This window comes from Anolis sagrei, chromosome 11 (assembly GCF_037176765.1).
Source record: "Anolis sagrei isolate rAnoSag1 chromosome 11, rAnoSag1.mat, whole genome shotgun sequence".
NCBI classification, from domain to species: Eukaryota; Metazoa; Chordata; class Lepidosauria; order Squamata; family Dactyloidae; genus Anolis; species Anolis sagrei.
This window is the reverse complement of record NC_090031.1, coordinates 16,903,473-16,922,003: the sequence shown is the minus strand read 5'-3', so window position 1 is coordinate 16,922,003 and position 18,531 is coordinate 16,903,473. Positions and strand designations below refer to the sequence as shown.

Genomic DNA, 18,531 nt, shown 5'->3' with positions numbered 1-18,531 from the left:
CTCAAGACTGGACTACTGTAATGCCCTCTACATTGGCCTTCCTCTGTCGGTGATCCGGAAGCTCAAGTTGGTACAAAATGCAACTGCTTGGCTTCTTGCGGGAATTCCAATGAGATGCCACATAACACCAATCTTACTACAGCTGCATTGGTTACCAATTGAGCACCAGATCACTTTCAAAGTGATGGTACTCACCTTTAAGGCCTTGCATGGTCTGGGGCCGATGTACCTGAGGGACCGCCTCACCCCCTACCAACCCCAGAGATCTCTCCGTTCTGAGGACCAAGAATTGTTGGAAATCCCCAGTGTCAAGACCTTGCGTCTAAGAGCAACCAGACGCAGAGCCTTCACAGCAGTGGCACCATCACTCTGGAATACTCTGCCACCTGAAGTCCGTGCCTTGCGGGACTTACCAGCTTTCCGCATGGCCATGTAAGACATACCTGTTTCGACAGGCTTTTAATGTTTGATATCGCTGTTTTTAAATTGTTTTAAATTGCTTTTAAATTTTGTTAGATTTTAGCCATTCTTGTAAGCCGCTCCAAGCCCCAGGGGAGTGGCGGCATATCAGTTCGAATAATAAATAAATAAATAAATAAAGTGAAGTGAAGTGAAGTAGTCACTGCACTTAAACCAAACCACAGAGCGAAGAGCCAGACGCAGGACACAACTTCAAAAGCATACCCACAGAGTACAAAGCATTCGACCCGCAAGCAAAAAATCGAAATCTTCTTTTATTAGTCGTGAAGATCCCATTGTGTTCCCTAACTCCAGCACAAGAATGTACAAGCGGTTACATCTGGACCAAACGGAAAACGTGGTGCGATGCGGGATGAGAAAGCGTTGGAGGCAAAGCGCAAGTCCCGCCCCCCCACCCCCCGGCCGCCATGTTGGAAAAGGAGACGATTCATTGGTTGGAGTTCAAAGCACACCTTCTCCTCTCCCTCCAGAGACGGATACGCATTACACACCGAGACGCCATGAACAAACAGCACTGCGTTCCCTGAGATGTTGAAAAACAAAGCATTGCTTACAAATAAGAGGCCATACCCTCCCCGCCCTATGCACACACACACATACATAAAGAAAACAAGAGAAGGAGTCCTTGCCACCATCCGGATCCGTAAAGGAGGCTCGATCTCCAAGCATCCTCAACCACGATCCAGCAGGATGGGCGCCATGGCAGGAACCCTTTCAAGCGGGAGCAGCTTTAGAAAGATCCATAATATTGCACCGTCTTTGTTCATCTTTTTGGCCCGTTTTGGTTACGTCTTTCTGGATCTTGGCCACCGGAAATGACTTCTAGAAAAGAAGCAGAGGTCACATAGTCCTCCAGATGTGTGTGGGAACTCCCAGCATCCCTCTCCATGAGCTGGGACAAGGACAACATCTGGAGAGCCAAACGATTGCGCCTCTCCTTCCCATGGAGCAGAGCTTGGTGGGTGAACCAGACTCCTCAGGTCTGCCACAATTTGAGCATTATTAGGTTGAGTCTTTAATAGAAATATTCTGCTGATGTCATCCCAAAGTTGTGAATGAATGATAGATGTCTTCCATCCTGGCTCCATCTTAGTTTCCTGGTCAGATGTTGACTCTTCTTGATCGGTGTTGACAAACATAAGGCTTGTGTTGACTTCCATAAGGAAGGTTGCAAGCATTTCTCTTAACTTGAAAGAACCATTGTCACGGTCCTTATCAGAGTTTACTTTTTTGTTCTTATTAGCAACTTTTAATTACAATTCCAGTAAGCAGGTTGTTAGTCATTGCAGGCCTTGGTCTTTTAGAATTGGTGTCTCCAAAATTATTAGCTCCACTCATTCATTCATTTTCCATTCTTTCATTCATTCCCACACATATTTTTAAATTCACATTTCTCAAATCTGCATATTAAATTTTTGTGACAAGACAGTGTTTCTCAACCCTGGGGCGGGGGGGTCATGAGGGGGTGTCAGAGGGGTCGCCAAAGACCACAAGAAAACACTATTTTCTGTTGGCCATGGGGGTTCTGTGTAGGAAGTTTGGCCCAACAGTATCATTGGTGGGATTCAGAATGCTCTTTGATTGGAGCTGAACTATAAATCCCAGCAATTACAACTCCCAAATGTCAAGGTCTATTTTCTCCAAACTCCACCAGTGTTCACATTTGGGCATATTGGGTATTTGTGCCAAGTTTGGTCCAGATACATCATTATTTGAGTCCATAGTGCACTCGAGATGTGAACTATAACTCTAAAACTCAAAGTCAATTGCCACCAAAACCTTCCAGTATTTTCTGTTGGTCATGGGAGTTCTGTGTGCCAAATTTGGTTCAATTCCATCGTTGGTGGAGTTCCATCGTTGGTGGAGTTGCTGGGATTTATAGTAGGTAAACTATAAATCCCAGCAATTACAACTCCCAAATGTCAAGGTCTATTTCCCCCAAACTCCACCAGTGTTCACATTTGGGCATATTGGGTATTTGTGCCAAGTTTGGTCCAGATACATCATTATTTGAGTCCATACTGCACTCGAGATGTAGGTGAAATATAACTCTAAAACTCAAAGTCAATGCCCACCAAACCCTTCCAGTATTTTCTGTGGGTTGCGGGAGTTCTGTGTGCCAAATTTGCTTCAATTCCATCGTTGGTGGAGTTCAGAATGCTCTTTGATTGTAGGTAAACTATAAATCCCAGCAACTATAACTCCCAAATGCCAATCTCTATTTTCCTCAAACTCCACCAGTGTTTACATTTGGGCATATTGAGTATTTGTGCCAAGTTTGGTCCAGATCCATCATGGATGTAGGTGGACCATCTTGGCTCTCGGCACATTCAAGGGAATGTCCGTCAATGGAGGACGAAGGTGTTAGCGAGACTGGGAATATCATTTTGTTCTATTTGAAAACACGTTTTGAAACGGCGGATATGCAGATATGGAACTGTTTGTACCATACTGCTCTTGCAAACACAGCCCTTCATTGCATCTGCAGAACTACCTGAAAACGACAGGGTCATTTGCACCAAAAGGAAAAAAAAACATGTGCATCATCCATGAATCAGGTAGCAGTGAAGACACAACAATACTTCCCTTTTTGCATCCTTAGAAGACCCAGGAATACAGTGTTCTCTCACTACTTCGCGGTTTGCTTTTGGCGAACTCGCTGTTTTGCAGATGGATAGAAAGATGGAAGGATAGATGGATGGATGGATAGATAAATTGATAGATGGAAGTATAGATAGATGGAAGGATGGATGGATGGATGGATGGATAGATAAATAGATAGATAGATAGATAGATAGATAGATAGATAGATAGATAGATAGATAGATGGAAGTATAGAAAGATGGAAGGATAGAGGGATAGATAGATAAATAAATAGATAGATGGAAGTATAGATAGATGGGGGTCGCAATGGAGTGCATGGCCTCCCAAGTCCATCCATTGGCTTTTAACCCATTGACAGTTGCACAAGTCTGTTTATAGCAGGCAACGGCAGACCAGGAACCCCTGGTGGCACAGTGGGTTAAACCCCTGTGCCGGCAGGACTGAAGACCGACAGGTCGCAGGTTCGAATCCGGGGAGAGCGCGGATGAGCTCCCTCTATCCAGCTCATCATGCAGGGACATGAGAGAAGCCTTCCACAAGGTTGATAAAACATCTGGGCATCCCCTGGGCAACGTCCTTGCAGACGGCCAATTCTCTCACACCAGAAGCAACTTGAAGTTTCTCAAGGTGCTCCTGACACAACTAAACAAAAAAAAAAGGCAGACCACCCAGTATTGGGCAATGCATGCCCTTAAATTGCTGCTCTGATCGATGACACCAGAGAAAAATGTACAAAATGTGCTAGGGTGTCTCCCAATTAGTTCAGCGTTTTTAGCAGCTATACCAGCTGAACGCCATCTGTGCTCTGTCTCTTTTCTTCTCTCTAGAAATGTGGGCACTTTCAAACACTCCTCGTCTGACTCTTCTTCTCCCTCCAATTCCTGAGCACTTCCCTGCTCCCCTTCTTCTTCCAAAGATGAGGAATCCCTAACAAGCATCCTGTATTATTATTATTATGAGTTTTATTGTTGTATTTGTTATGCTGTTGTGTTATTGAGGGCCTTAGACTTTTGTAAGCCGCACCGAGTCCTTCGGGAGATGTTAGCGGGGTATAAATAAAGTTAATAATAATAATAATAATAATAATAATAATATTTATTACTATTATTATTATTGTGGTCCCTCGCTACTTTGCGGTTTTTTCACTTTTCACAGACTTGCTGTTTTGCGGTTAATGTAAAATATTTATCGTGGTATTTATGCTGTTTCACGGGTTTTTACGGTACTTGGTAAAACAACAATCTCGTGCGTCGACTGGTTCTCCCACCAAATCAGGCAAATTCACTCCCGAAAAGGGCTGGTTTGATAAATTTCAGAAGTGCTATGGACGTAAGAGTGTTTTTCTCTATGGAGAGGCTGCCACATTCAAGGATAAGTGTGTGGGGAGGGTTTATAAAGACTTTAAATAGCGTATAACTACTAAAATATTGTTTAAATATTAAAATAAATATAGCGGATTTTTGCGGTTTTTCACTTTTCGCGGGTGGTTTTGAAACATAACACCCGCGATAAGTGAGGGAACACTGTATAGGGAATTAACCAGCTTGCAGCAAAATATTTTTGTTCTCTTAAGAAAAAGACCCTCGCAATAAATTACCCAAAAAAATAAAATAAAGAGAAATAGAAAGGAATGTCCAGTTACGAAAGTAGAAAAGAAGAGCGTCCCCGGGGAAAAAAAGCAGAAGAGTCGTTGGCGGATCAGTTCCCAGCCCTCCCCACATGGTCAACACAACCAAGGAGAGGATTTTAGCAGCCAGAACAGGGGATAGAAGGCTTCCCCTTAAAGAAAAAGGAAAGAAAACATTGCCACTTTCTTTCCCTGCGTGGTCGAAAAATGGAAAGGAAGCAATCCATGCCTATCCGAAAGCACCATGGCACCCTCTAGAGGTGAAACAGAGCAGTGCAGGGAACTAGGCGGATGGGAAGAGAGCTTTCAATTTTGGCAAAATATCGCCATTGCAGTTCCGATGATGGAGTATAAAACAAAGCCAATGTATTTTCTATGCTTTGGTATGCAAACGTGTGTGTGTGTCCCATCCCGAAAAAGAAGAAAAGATACCCCCAGGCGTAGGTCCTTGGTCCGATTGCAATGTAAACAAGGAGCCAAAGCGGCGCCTTGTTCTCTGTTGTCTTCTGTCCGGCCTCCCAATCGTTCTGGGTTTCCTTCCCTCCGATCGCAAGCCCAGGAAGGAGGTCCCAGTCTCCAAAAGTGGTCTCTCCATCCGTCCACCCAATTACAATTTGGCTTGTCCGGACTGGATCCGCTGGTAGGCCTCCTGGTCGAGAGGCAAGTACCGGCCCAGCCTCGGCTCCAGGAAATACAGCCGGTCCTTCACCACTTTGGGGTCGTAGCCCTCCTTGCGCAGGTCCATCTTCTGGAACTTGAAGGTGCCTGGTTGGCATTTTGAGGAAAGAAGGGAAAAGAAAGACTGGTGAGGGGTGCCACGCTCACTTCCCCTTCTCCCTCTTAAAGACCTGAGACCGTTGAGGAAAGAGAAGACGTTGAGGGAACGTTGAGGGAAGGAGAACGTTGAGGGAACATTGAGGGAAGGGAGTTGTAGTCCAAAACACTTTGAGGGCCCAAGTTTGCCCATGCCTGCTCTACAATCCTAGGACGAGACCCCCAAAAGCCATCTAGTCCAACCCCATTCCACTATGCAGGAAAAGCACAGACAAAGCATTCCCAACAGATGGTCATCTAGCCTCTGATGAGAGCCATGCTGAAATATCCTTTCTGCTATCCTGGAACCATGGATTCAAACAACGGGCAAGGAGATCCCACCTGAATTTTAGGAAGAATTTCCTAAGCTGTTCAACAGTGGAACTCTCTGCCTCAGAATCTCCTGGAAGCTCCTTTGGAGGCTTTTAAACAGAGGTTAGATAGCCATCTGTTGGGGCTGCTTTGACTGTGCTTTTCCTGCATGGGAAGGGGGTTAGACTAGATGGCCCAGGTGGTCTCTTCCAACTCCAGGATACTATGGCTGTATTATTACTATTATTATTATTATTATGCAGAGGCTGGATGGTCATCTGTTGAGGCTGCTTTGACTGTGCTTTTCCTGAATGTCAAGGGGTTGGACTAGATGGCCCATGTGGTCTCTTCCAACTCCAGGATACTATGGTTGTATTACTACTACTATTATTATTATTATACAAAGGCTGGATGGTCATCTGTCAGGGCTGCTTTGACTGTGCTTTTCCTGCATGGCAGAGGCTTGGACAAGATGGCCCATGTGGTCTCTTCCAACTCCAGGATACTATGGTTGTATTACTACTGTTATTACTATACAGAGGTTGGGTGGTCATCTGTTGGGGCTGCTTTGACTGTGCTTTTCCTGCATGGCAGGGGGTTGGACTAGATGTGGCCCATGTGGTTTCCTCCAACTCTAGGATAATATGGCTGAATTATTGTTATTATACAAAGGCTGGATGGCCATCTGTCGGGGCTGCTTGGACTGTGGATGGATGGATGGATGGATAGATAGATCTACAAGAAGGTAGATAGATTGATAGAAAGATCTGCAGGAACATAGATGGATGGATGGATAGAGGGAGGGAGGGAGGGGGGGAGGGATGGATAGATAGATAGAGGGAGGGATAGATAAATAGATGGATGGATACATGGATGGATACATGGAAGGATGGATGGATGGATAGATAAATAGATAAATAGATAGATGGAGGGATAGATAGGCAGACAGATAGATGGAAGGATAAATGGATGGATAGATAAACAGATGGATGGTTGGATAGAAGGATGGATGGATGGATGGATGGATGGATGGAAGGAAGGAAGGAAGGAAGGAAGGAAGGAAGGAAGGAAGGAAGGAAGGAAGGGTTGAGGAATAGATGGTTACATGGATGGATGGATGGTTACATGGATGGATGGATGGATGGATGGATGGATGGATAAATAGATGGATGGGTGGACAGATAGAAAGATGGAAGGATAGATGGACGGACGGACGGACAGACAGATAGGTGGAAGTATAGATAGATGGATGGATGGAGGAATGGATGGACGGACAAATGGACAGACATACAAACAGATAGATGAAAGGTTGGCTGGCTGGCTGGCTGGCTAGATAAATAGATGGATGGATTGAAGGATGGCTGCACCTGTATCTTGGGAAGTCTAATTGGCCATGGTAGTCCACGCTCTGGTTGCACCCCGTATAGACTCCTGTAATGCGCTCTATGTGGGGTTGCCTTTAAAAACTGTTCGGAAGCTTCAAATGGTACAGCGGGAGCAGCGCTCAGGGAGCATACGACTCCACTGTTGCTCTAGCTCCACTGGCTCCCAGGCACAATTCAAAGTGCTGGCTTTAGCCTATAAAGCCCTAAACGGTTCCGGCCCAACTTACCTATCCGATTGTCTCTCCCCTTACAAACCTTACAGGAATTTAAGATCATCTGGGGAGGCCCTGTTCTTGATCCTGCCTGCCTCACAGGCACGTTTGGCGGGGATGAGGGACAGGGCCTTCTCTGTGGTGGCCCCTCAGCTGCGGAACTCCCTTTCTGGGGATATTAGATCGGCCCCCTCCCTCCTGACCTTTCGGAAAAGAGTAAAAACCTGGCTCTTCGAGAAAACTTTTGGAACCTCATTGTAACCAGATAAACAGTATTGTGAACCAACCTGGACGAAAGGGCATGGTAAAAGGACTCACTTGTTTTGTTCAATTCCGAGACCAACCGCAGGAAAATGGGCCGTGCATACGCAGGAAGGGCCTTCTTCATGTCCTCCGCGAAACGCTCCAGATCGCAGGAGTTGTCCGGATCAACAATGGCTGCCATTCCGGCCTTCCCTTCGGTGCCTGCAACACACATTCACACAGTTTGGTTCTTACTTCCTGTCCACAGAAACCTCTCTACCGTATTGGACTAGATGGCCCATGTAGTCTCCTCCAACTCTAGGGTACTATGGTTGTATTACTACTACTACTATTATCATACAGAGGCTGGATGGTCATCTGTCAGGGCTGCTTTGACTGTGCTTTTCCTACATGGCAGGGGGTTAGATTAGATGGTCCATGTGGTCTCTTTCAAATCTAGGATACTATGGCTGAATTACTATTATTATTATTATTATTATTATTATTATTATTATTATTATTATTATTATTCAGAGGCTGGATGGTCATCTGTCAGGCTGCTTTGACTGTGTTTTTCTTGCATGGCAGGGGGTTGGACTAGATGTGGCCCATGTGGTCTCTTCCAACTCTAGGATACTATGGCTGAATTATTATTATTATTAGTGTTATACAAAGGCTGGATGGCCATCTGTCGGGGCTGCTTTGACTGTGAATGGATGGATGGATGGATGGATGGATGGATGGGAGGGAGGGAGGGAGGAAGGAAGGAAGGAAGGAAGGAAGGGGTGGGTGGGTGGGTGGGTGGGTGGATGGAAGGATGGATGGATGCAGGGATGGATGGAAGTATGGATGGATGGATGGATGGATGGATGGAAGGAAGGAAGGAAGGAAGGATGGAAGGATGGATAGAAGGAAGGATGGAAGGAAGAATGGATGGATGGATGGATGGATGGATGGATGGATGGATGGATGGATGGATGGAAAAAAGGATGGATGGATGGATGGATGGATGGATGGATAGATGGATGGATGGATGGATGGATGGATAGAAGGAAGGATGGAAGGTAGAATGGATGGATGGATGGATGGATGGATGGATGGATGGAAGGAAGGAAGGATGGATGGATGGATGGATGGATGGATGGATGGATGGAAGGATGGATGGATGGAAGGAAGGAAGGAAAGAAGGAAGGAAGGATGGAAGGATGGAAGGAAGGAAGAATGGATGGATGGATGGATGGAAGGAAGGAAGGATGGAAGGAAGAATGGATGGATGGATGGATGGATGGAAAGAAGGAAGGAAGGAAGGAAGGAAGGAAGGAAGGAAGGAAGGAAGGGTGGGTGGATGGAAGGATGTATGGAAGGATGGATAGATGGATGGATAGATAAATAAATAGATGGAGGGATTGACGGATAGATAGATAGATAGATAGATAGATAGATAGATAGATAGATAGACAGGTAGACAGGAAGACAGATGGATGGATGGATGGATGGATGGATAGATAGATAGATAGATAGATAGATAGATAGATAGATAGATAGACGCCCTGAGTCCACCCCCCGGGGGTACAAATATCTGAAATAAATAAATATTTTTCTATCCCTTCCTTACAGCTAAACCTCTCCTCCAATCTAAACACCCCCAGCTCCTACTTGATTGGCTCCTACTTGTGCTGAGATTCTGCTGAGAAGAGGATGGGTTATCAATATTTTCATTATTACATAAGAGAGACGACTGCAGGTCCGTTACCTGGAACTTCCACCCCATAGACAGCAACATCCGTCATGCTGAGGAGGCGACTGAGCGTTCCTTCCACTTCCGTCGTGGAAACATTTTCGCCTTTCCAGCGGAAAGTGTCTCCCGTCCGGTCTCGGAAATACATGTAGCCCAACTCATCCATGACCAGCACGTCTCCTGAAGGGAATAAAATTAGAAAGAACCTATCAATCTCTTGTTGAAGGCTTTCACAGCTGTGGTCCCTCACTACTTCGCGGTTCACTTTTCGCGGACTCGCTGTTTCGCGGTTTTTCAATATGGACTTTAGAGCATTTATCTGTATGGAGAGGCTGCCTCTGCGGATAAAGTTGGAGCCAAGGAGGGTTATGTAGTGTATAAGTATGTGGAGAGGGTTTATAAAGACTTAAAATAGTGTATAACTACTAAAATCTATATAAATAAAAATGTAATGTTCGTTTCCATTACTAGCTAATAAACCATCATCAATACACAGTTATCACAATCGCCTCATCATCTAAGCGTGATCCAAATTCGTCGTCCATTGTTCCGTTCCTATGTTCAAATTACCAGAATTGCACTGAATTACTCAAACACCTGCACAAACATCCAGGTCTTCAACTTTCTATGGAATGTCATGAGAGATGGTGCCAGCCTAACATCTACAGGAAGGGCGTTCCACAGCCGAGGAGCCACCACCGAGAAGGCCCTATCTCTTGTCCCCGCCAACCGTGCTGGCGGGATCGAGAGCAGGGCCTCCCTGGAAGATCTCAAAGTCTGGGTGGGTTCATAGGCCGAGATGCGGTCAGATAGGTATCTTGGGCCGGAACCGTTTAGGGCTTTATAGGCCAGTACCAACACCTTGAATTGGGCCCGGTAGCAAATCGGCAGCCAGTGGAGCTGGTGCAACAGGGGGGTTGTGTGCTCCCTGCGCTCCGCTCCTGTTAGAATCATGGCTGCCGCGCGTTGGACTAGTTGCAGCTTCCGGGCCGTCTTCAGGGGCAGCTCCACGTAGAGAGCGTTGCAGTAGTCTAGGTGGGATGTGACAAGAGCGTGTACCACCGTGGCCAAGTCAGACTTCCCAAGATACGGGCGCAGCTGGCGCACGAGCCTGAGCTGTGCAAATGCTCCCCTGGTCACCGCCGAGACCTGGGGCTCCAGGCTCAGCAACGAATCCAGGGTCACACCCAAGCTGCGAACCTGTGTCTTCAGATGGAGTGCAACCCCATCCAACACAGGCTGTAACCCTATATAGCGTCCCTACTTCACGCGAAGCAGCGAGTCCATGAAAAGCGAACTGCGAAGTAGCGAGGGAACACTAGTTTCCTAGTTTCGGAGTGCGATGTCATCTGTACGCAGACGATGTCCAACTCTGTCACTCCTTCCCACCTGCTACTAAGGAGGCTGTCGAGGTCCTGAACCGGTGCTTGGCCGCTGTGACGGTCTGGATGGGGGCGAACAAATTGAAATTGAATCCAGACAAGACAGAGGTACTCCTGGTCAGTCGCAGGGCCGAACAGGGTATAGGGCTACAGCCTGGGCGCAGGGAGCATACAACTCCCCTGCTGTACCAGCTCCACTGGCTGCCAATTAGCTACCGGGCCCAATTCAAAGTGCTGACATTGGCCTTTAAAGCCCTAAACGGTTCTGGCCCAACATATCTATCCGAACGTATCTCGGCCTATCAGCCCACCAGGACCCTAAGATCTTCGGGAGAGGCCCTACTCTCTATCCCACCTGCTTCACAGGTGCGGCTGGCGGGAACGAGAGACATGGCCTTTTCTGTGGTGGCCCCGCGGCTTTGGAATGCCCTCCCTGTAGAGATAAGATCAGCCTCCTCGCTGATGGTTTTTCGAAAAAAACTGAAGACATGGATGTTTGAACAGGCATTCGGCTAATCCGAGGCAACGAAGTTTTCGATCATGGACTGGCAATCACAGACAACGAAACTGGATTATGATTTTAATTATGAGATGCTTTGGTCTGTATTGGTGGCCCAATACTGTGTATTGTATATGTACTTGTGTTTTATATTTTTAATCTGAATATTGTTGTTTTTAAATGCTGTAAACCGCAATGAGTCGCCGATTTAGGCTGAGATATTAGCGGTATACAAGTGTACTAATAAATAAATAAATAATAAATAAACACTGTATGCCTAAAAAAGGTTCACATAAACGCAGAGGTTTCCTGTTAGGTTCACACAACACACTACATTGTTTAAGGAGGAAACAGAAATGACTGTTGTCCAGTTTTGTACAAGTGAGAAACCTATTTGTCTTCTGTAGCATTCGTGTTACGACACACAGAGAGTTTCCTATCTCGCGAAGGGTCTTTAGAACGGAGAAACACTGTTAAGGAAAGAAACTCATACCTGTGAGGTAGGCAGAGTCGCCTTTGGTGAAGACATTTTGGGCTATCTTTTTCGAGTTGGCCTCGCGGTTCAAGTAGCCGTCAAAGCGCTGCAGTGGATTGGTTTGTTTGATGCGGCCGACCAGCTGGCCAGGTTCCCCTGCAAGAGGGAAAAGGAGGTCCCTTGTATTGTTGTTTGTACTGTTGGTTCATTTATCTATATTATTATTATTATTATTATTATTATCGCTATTATTACTATTATTATTACTATATGATAATAATATATTATTTATTATATATAAATATTATTAATATTATTAATCATTGCAATAATATGATATTTATTTTATTTTATTTATCGTGTCATCAGCAACCATACCATTGTGTTACAATTCTAACAGAACAAAACAAACACACAGATTAAAAAGAAAAAGGAAAAAAAACACAGATTTTGCAAACTTGGTAGTTGGTTAAATGTCCTTTGACCAGTATCTGGCCCCTTGGAGTGCCTCTGATGTTGCCGCAAGAAGGTCCTCCATGGTGCATGTGGCAGGGCTCAGGTGGCATTGCAGCAGGTGGTCAGTGGTTTGTTCTTCTCCGCACTCGCATGCCGAGGATTCCACCCTGTAGCCCCATTTCTTAAGATTGGCTCTGCATCTCGTGGTGCCAGAGCGCAGGCTGTTCAGCGCCTTCCAAGTCGCCCAGTCTTCTGTGTGCCCAGGGGGGAGTCTCTCATCTGGTATCACCCATGAATGGAGGTGCTGGGTTTGGGCCTGCCACTTTTGGACTCTCTCTTGCTGGGGTGTTCCAGCGAGTGTTTCTGTAGATCTAAGAAAACTATGTCTTGATTTAAGTCGTTGACGTGCTGGCTGATACCCAAACAGGGGATGAGATGGAGATGTCTCTGCCTTGGTCCTTTCACTATTGGCTGCCACTTCCCGGCAGATGTCAGGTGGTGCAATACCGGCTAAACAGTGTAATTTCTCCAGTGGTGTGGGGCGCAGACACCCTGTGATAATGCGGCATGTCTCATTAAGAGCCACATCTACTGTTTTAGTGTGGTGAGATGTGTTCCACACTGGGCATGCATACTCAGCAGCAGAGTAGCATAGCGCAAGGGCAGATGTCTTCACTGTGTCTGGTTGTGATCCCCAGGTTGTGCCAATCAGCTTTCGTATGATGTTGTTTCTAGCGCCCACTTTTTGCTTGATGTTCAGGCAGTGCTTCTTGTAGGTCAGAGCACGGTCCAAAGTGACTCCCAGGTATTTGGGTGCGCTGCAATGCTCCAGTGGGATTCCTTCCCAGGTAATCCTCAGAGCTCGGGATGCTTGTCTGTTCTTAAGGTGAAAGGCGCATGTCTGTGTTTTAGATGGATTAGGGATCAGTTGGTTTTCCCTGTAATAGGCAGTAAGAGCACCTAGAACTTCGGAGAGCTTCTTTTCAACCATCTCAAAGCTCCCTGCTTGAGTGGTAATAATATGATATTAACATTGTTATTATTAATAGTAATAATATAGATAAATAATATTGACAATATTATTGATAGTAATAATATAATATTAACAACATTGTTATATTAATAGTAATAATAATAATACAGATAAATATTAACAATATTATTATTAATAATAATAATATAATATTAATAATATTGTTATTATTAATAGAAATAATAATACAGATAAATAATATTACTGTTAATAATAGTAATATAATATTAACGATATGTTTATTATTAATAGTAATAATGTAGATAAATATTAATATTATTAATATTATGATTAATATCAATAATAGAATATTAACAATATTGTTATTATTTATAGTAATAATAATATAGATAAATAATATTATTTAGTTAGTTAGTTATTTACAAAATTTTTACCCCACCCTTCTCAACCCCCGAGGGGGGAATCAGAGTGGCTAACACTGGCAACAATTCAATGCCTCAATATCATAATATAACTACAATATAAAACTATAAAAACACAATAGATTACAACAATAATATTAATTATACAATCATATCTGTTTCCATTATCATAACAATCACCATATGGTCCAATTCAATGTCCAAAGTGCGATTGTGCCTGCTAGCCAATATTATTAAAAATATTATTATTAATAGTAATAACTAAATAATAAGCTATGGAATCATGGGAGTTGTAGTTTGGTGGCGCACCAGCACTCTATGGCAGAGAAGGCTAAAACCTTGCAAAACGACGCCTCCCATGATTCCGTAGCATTGCAGCTAGTTGTCAACAAACTGTATTGATGGAAAATTTCCCCAGGTTTTTGCATCTAATGTCCCACTGAGATGCCACCGATGCTCACCTGGTTTGCACTGAATGCAAAGCCCGTCGGGTCCCCGAATCAGCTCCATGGTGTCCTCGTTGACCCGGACCAGGTTGATGGGGTAAACAAAGGGAAGGATCCGGCTGTTGAAGCCACAGGCTCCGAACTGCGGTGGAGAAAAAGGGCAAGGAATGAGCACAATGTCCTTTTGACCACCACCATTATTATCAAAGACTGTGTTGATAGAACCCTAGAGTTGGAAAAGACCCCCGAGGGCCATCCAGTCCAACCCCATTCTTATATGCAGGAAGACACAATCTAAGCCCTCCCGACAGATGGCCATACATGACCACCACCATTATTATCAAAGACTGTGTTGATAGAACCCTAGAGTTGGAAAAAAAACCCGAGGGCCATCCAGTCCAACCCCATTTTTATACGCAGGAAGTCACAATCTAAGCCCTCCCGACAGATGGCCATACATGACCACCACCATTATTATCAAAGACTGTGTTGATAGAATCCTAGAGTTGGAAAAGACCCCCGAGGGCCATCCAGCCCAACCCCATTCTTATATGCAGGAAGACACAATCTAAACCCTCCTGACAGATGGCCATACATGACCAGCACCATTATTATCAAAGACTGTGTTGATAGAATCTTAGTTAGAAAAGACCCCCAAGGGCCATCCAGTCCAACACCATTCCTATATGCATGAAGACTCCAATCTAAACCCTCCTGACAGATGGCCATACATGACCAGCACCATTATTATCAAAGATTATGTTGATAGAATCCTAGAGTTGGAAGAGACCCTCCGAGGGCCATCCAGTCCAACCCCATTCTTATATGAAGGAAGACACAATCTAAGCCCTCCTGACAAATGGCCATACATGACCACTACCATTATCAAAGACTGTGTTGATAGAATCCTTGAGTTTGGAAAGACCTCCAAAGGCCATCCAGTCCAACCCTATTCTTATATGTAGGAAAACACAATCTAAACCCTCCCGACAGATGGCCACACATGACCACCAGTCCAACCCCCTTCATCCAGGAAGGAAGACAAACTTACTATATTATATTATTATCCTCCTCCTCCTAAAGTTGGAAGAGACCCCAAGGGCCATTCAGTCCAACCCTATTCTTATTTTCAGAAAAACACAATCTAAACCCTCCTGACAGATGGCCATACATGACCAGCACCATTATTATCAAAGACTGTGTTGATAGAACCCTAGAGTTGGAAAAGACCCCCGGGGGCCATCCAGTCCAACCCCATTCTTATATGCAGGAAGACACAATCTAAACCCTCCCAACAGATGGCCATACATGACCACAGGTCCAACCCCCCTTCGGCCAGGAAGGAAGATAAACTTACTATATTATATTATCATCCTCCTCCTCCTAAAGTTGGAAGAGATCCCAAGGGCCATTCAGTCCAACCCTATTCTTATATGCAGGAAGACACAATCTAAACCCTCCCGACAGATGGCCATACATGACCACCAGTCCAACCCCCCTTCAGCCAGGAAGGAAGATAAACTTACTATATTATATTATCATCATCCTCCTCCTAAAGTTGGAAGCGACCCCAAGGGCCATTCAGTCCAACTCCATTCTTATATGCAGAAAAACACAATCTAAACCCTCCCGACAGATGGCCATACATGACCACCAGTCCAACCCCCCCCCCCTTCAGCCAGGAAGGAAGATAAACTTACTATATTATATTATCATCATTCTCCTCCTAAAGTTGGAAGAGACCCCAAGGGCCATTCAGTCCAACCCTATTCTTATTTGCAGAAAAACACAATCTAAACCCTCATGACAGATGGCCATCCAGCCTATGCTTCACAGCCTACAGGGAACGTGACTCCATCCTGCTCCAAAGCAACATACTCTTCTATTGAACAGCTCCCACCATCGGAAAGTTCTTCCCAATGTTTAGCTGGACTTTGGACATTCCTGATATCAGACCTTTTTGAAAAGTTACTTTTTGGGGACTACAACTCCTAGAACCTGCAGGCCAACATGGCCACAACTCCTCCCCATGCACCCCAAAGTCTTTTTCCTGGCTTGAGCGAGCACCTGCCTTGTCTTTCTCCAAAAGCAGCCTCACCTTGTTGTCGAAGTTGCCCATGCTGCAGTTGCACTCGGTAGCGCCGTAAAACTCGGCAATCTGGGGGATGCCAAAGCGCTGGGTGAACTCTTTCCAAATGGTGGCCCGCAAGCCGTTGCCCAGCGCCATCCGCACCCGGTGCCTCCGCTCCGCTTCCTGCACCGGCTGGTTCAAGAGATACCGACAGATCTCCCCAATGTACTGCACAACCTGGAAGGGAAAGAGAAGGAAGGGATAAGTCCAGGATGGAGGAGGAAATGGCATCAGAAATACTCTCAGTGGGAGCATCTACACCAGGCATGGGCAAACTTGGGCCCTCCCTCCAAGTGTTTTGGATGCCAACTCCCACAATTCCTAACAGCTGGTAGGCTATTTATTTCTACCCCACTTTATTCCTCCTGAAGGGAAGGGGGAAAAGAAGGGAAAGAAAAGAAAGGAGAAGGAGGAAGAAAGAAAGAAAGAAAGAAAGAAAGAAAGAAAGAAAGAAAGGGGAGGGAGGGAGGGAAGAAGGAAGGAAGGAAAGAAGGAAGGAAGGGGGAAAAGAAGGGAAAGAAAAGAAAGGAGAAGGAGGAAGAAAGAAAATGGAGGGAAGGAAGGAGAAAAAGAAGGGAAAGAAAAGAAAGGAAAAAGAGGGAAGGGAGGGAAGGAAGGGGGAAAAGAAGGGAAAGCAAAGAAAGGAGAAGGAGGAAGAAAGAAAGAAAAAGGAGGGAAGGAAGGGGAAAAAGAAGGAAAAGAAAAATGAGAGAGGGAGGGAAGGAGGGAGGGAGGGAGGAAGAAAGAAAGAAAGAAAGAAAGAAAGAAAGAAAGAGGAGGGAAGGGAGGGAAGGAAGGGGGAAAAGAAGGGAAAGAAAAGAGAAGGTGGGAGAGAGGAGGGAAGGAAGGAAGGAAAAAAGAGAAAGAAAGAAAGAAAGAAAGAAAGAAAGAAAGAAAGAGGAGGGAAGGAAGGGGAGGGGAGAAGGAAGGAAGGGGAGAAAGAAGAGAAAGAAAAGAAAGGAGAAGGGGGAAGGAAGGAAGAAAAAGCAGGGAGGGAAGGAAGGAAGGATAAAAAGAAGGGAAAGAAAAGAAAGGAGAAGGAGGGAGGGCGAGAGGAAGGAAGCAAGGGAGAAAGAAAGAAAGAAAGAAAGAAAGAAAGAAAGAAAGAAAGAAAGATGGAAAGAAAGAAAGAAAGAAAGAAAGAAAGAGGAGGGAAGGAGGGAAGGAAAGAAGGAAGGGGAAAAAGAAAAAAAGCAAAGAAAGGAGAAGGAGGCATAAAGAAAGAAAAAGGAGGCAAGGGAGGGGAAGAGAGAGAGGGAAGGAAGGAAAGGGAAAAAGAAGGGAAAGAAAAAAAGGAGGAGGAAGAAAGAAAGAAAGAAAGAAAGAAAGAAAGAAAGAAAAAGGAAGGGGAAAAGAAGGGAAAGAAAAGAGAAGAAGGATGAAAGAAAAAAGGAGGGCAGGAAGGAAGGAAGAGGAAAACAGAAAATAAAGAAAAGAAAATAAAGGAGAAGAAGGGAGGGAGGCAGGAAGAAAGAAAGAGTAGGGAGGGAAGGAATGAAGGAGAAAAAAGAAAGGAAAGAAAAAGAAAGGAGAAGGGAGGGAGGAAGGAAGGAAGAAAAAGGAGGAAAGGAAGGAAGGGGAAAAGAAAGGAAAGGAAAGGAAGGAGAAGGGAGAGATAAAGTGGGTTATAAATAATAATAATAATAATAATAATAACTATTTAATAAAATTCATTTTAAAATACGAAAAAGAGAATGCCGCTCCTTGCGTTGTGTCTCTTGCTGGCTCACCGTACAGTTGTACTTGACGCAGTCGTCCCAGAAGCCAGAAGCGGAGAACTTCTTCCGCACCACCACCGTCAGCCCGTGGAGGAGGCACTGCCCCACACCCACAATGTTACCTGGGAAAACAAAGACAAACAACAACAACAGGGCTCCAACAGGGAGCCTGAACATGGCAATCCCCACCCCTTGTTCTGTATTGCCCTGTTGACTCTAATCTAATGCTCGCCTTTTCTGGCTAAATTACCTGGCCAAAATTAGGGTGTGCATTACAATTCCTGTAATACGGTAATCTTAATGCTGAACCAATGGAAAAGGGGAAGCTGCTGCAGGAGCTCCTCTTTGAGCAACCTCACCTCTAATGTAATTGTCATCACTCAATGCTATGCTATTCCGGGATTTGTAGTTTGGTGAGGCATGGAGTACCTGCGGAGTGATACAAGGGGAGGCAATTGTAAACCACGTCGTCCGATCTCATCCGGAATCCATTGTACACCAACGACGCCATGCGGTAATACCTGCGGGCAGGAGAGCATTGCTTAAGACCAGGAAAGGAGAAATGTACTTTGCATAAGGCATTTGCTTTGTGTC

At 45.0% G+C, this 18,531-nt stretch overlaps 1 protein-coding gene across 2 annotated transcripts in view; it reads right to left on the bottom strand.

Annotated features, from left to right (window-relative positions):
- Nucleotides 1-3,727: 3,727 nt before the first annotated feature.
- The window catches only part of SLC27A4 (solute carrier family 27 member 4), a 55,566-nt gene continuing 40,762 nt past the window's right edge, over nt 3,728-18,531 (bottom strand). For both annotated transcript variants that reach the window (XM_067471961.1, XM_067471962.1), the window contains 8 exons: nt 18,367-18,458; nt 17,950-18,059; nt 16,187-16,396; nt 14,104-14,230; nt 11,789-11,926; nt 9,430-9,594; nt 7,752-7,898; nt 3,728-5,476 (listed from right to left, as the gene is read on the bottom strand). In XM_067471961.1, coding sequence (XP_067328062.1) covers nt 5,319-5,476; nt 7,752-7,898; nt 9,430-9,594; nt 11,789-11,926; nt 14,104-14,230; nt 16,187-16,396; nt 17,950-18,059; nt 18,367-18,458 — 1,147 coding nt within the window. In that variant the 3' untranslated portion in view covers nt 3,728-5,318. The remainder of the gene's footprint in view (nt 5,477-7,751; nt 7,899-9,429; nt 9,595-11,788; nt 11,927-14,103; nt 14,231-16,186; nt 16,397-17,949; nt 18,060-18,366; nt 18,459-18,531) is intronic.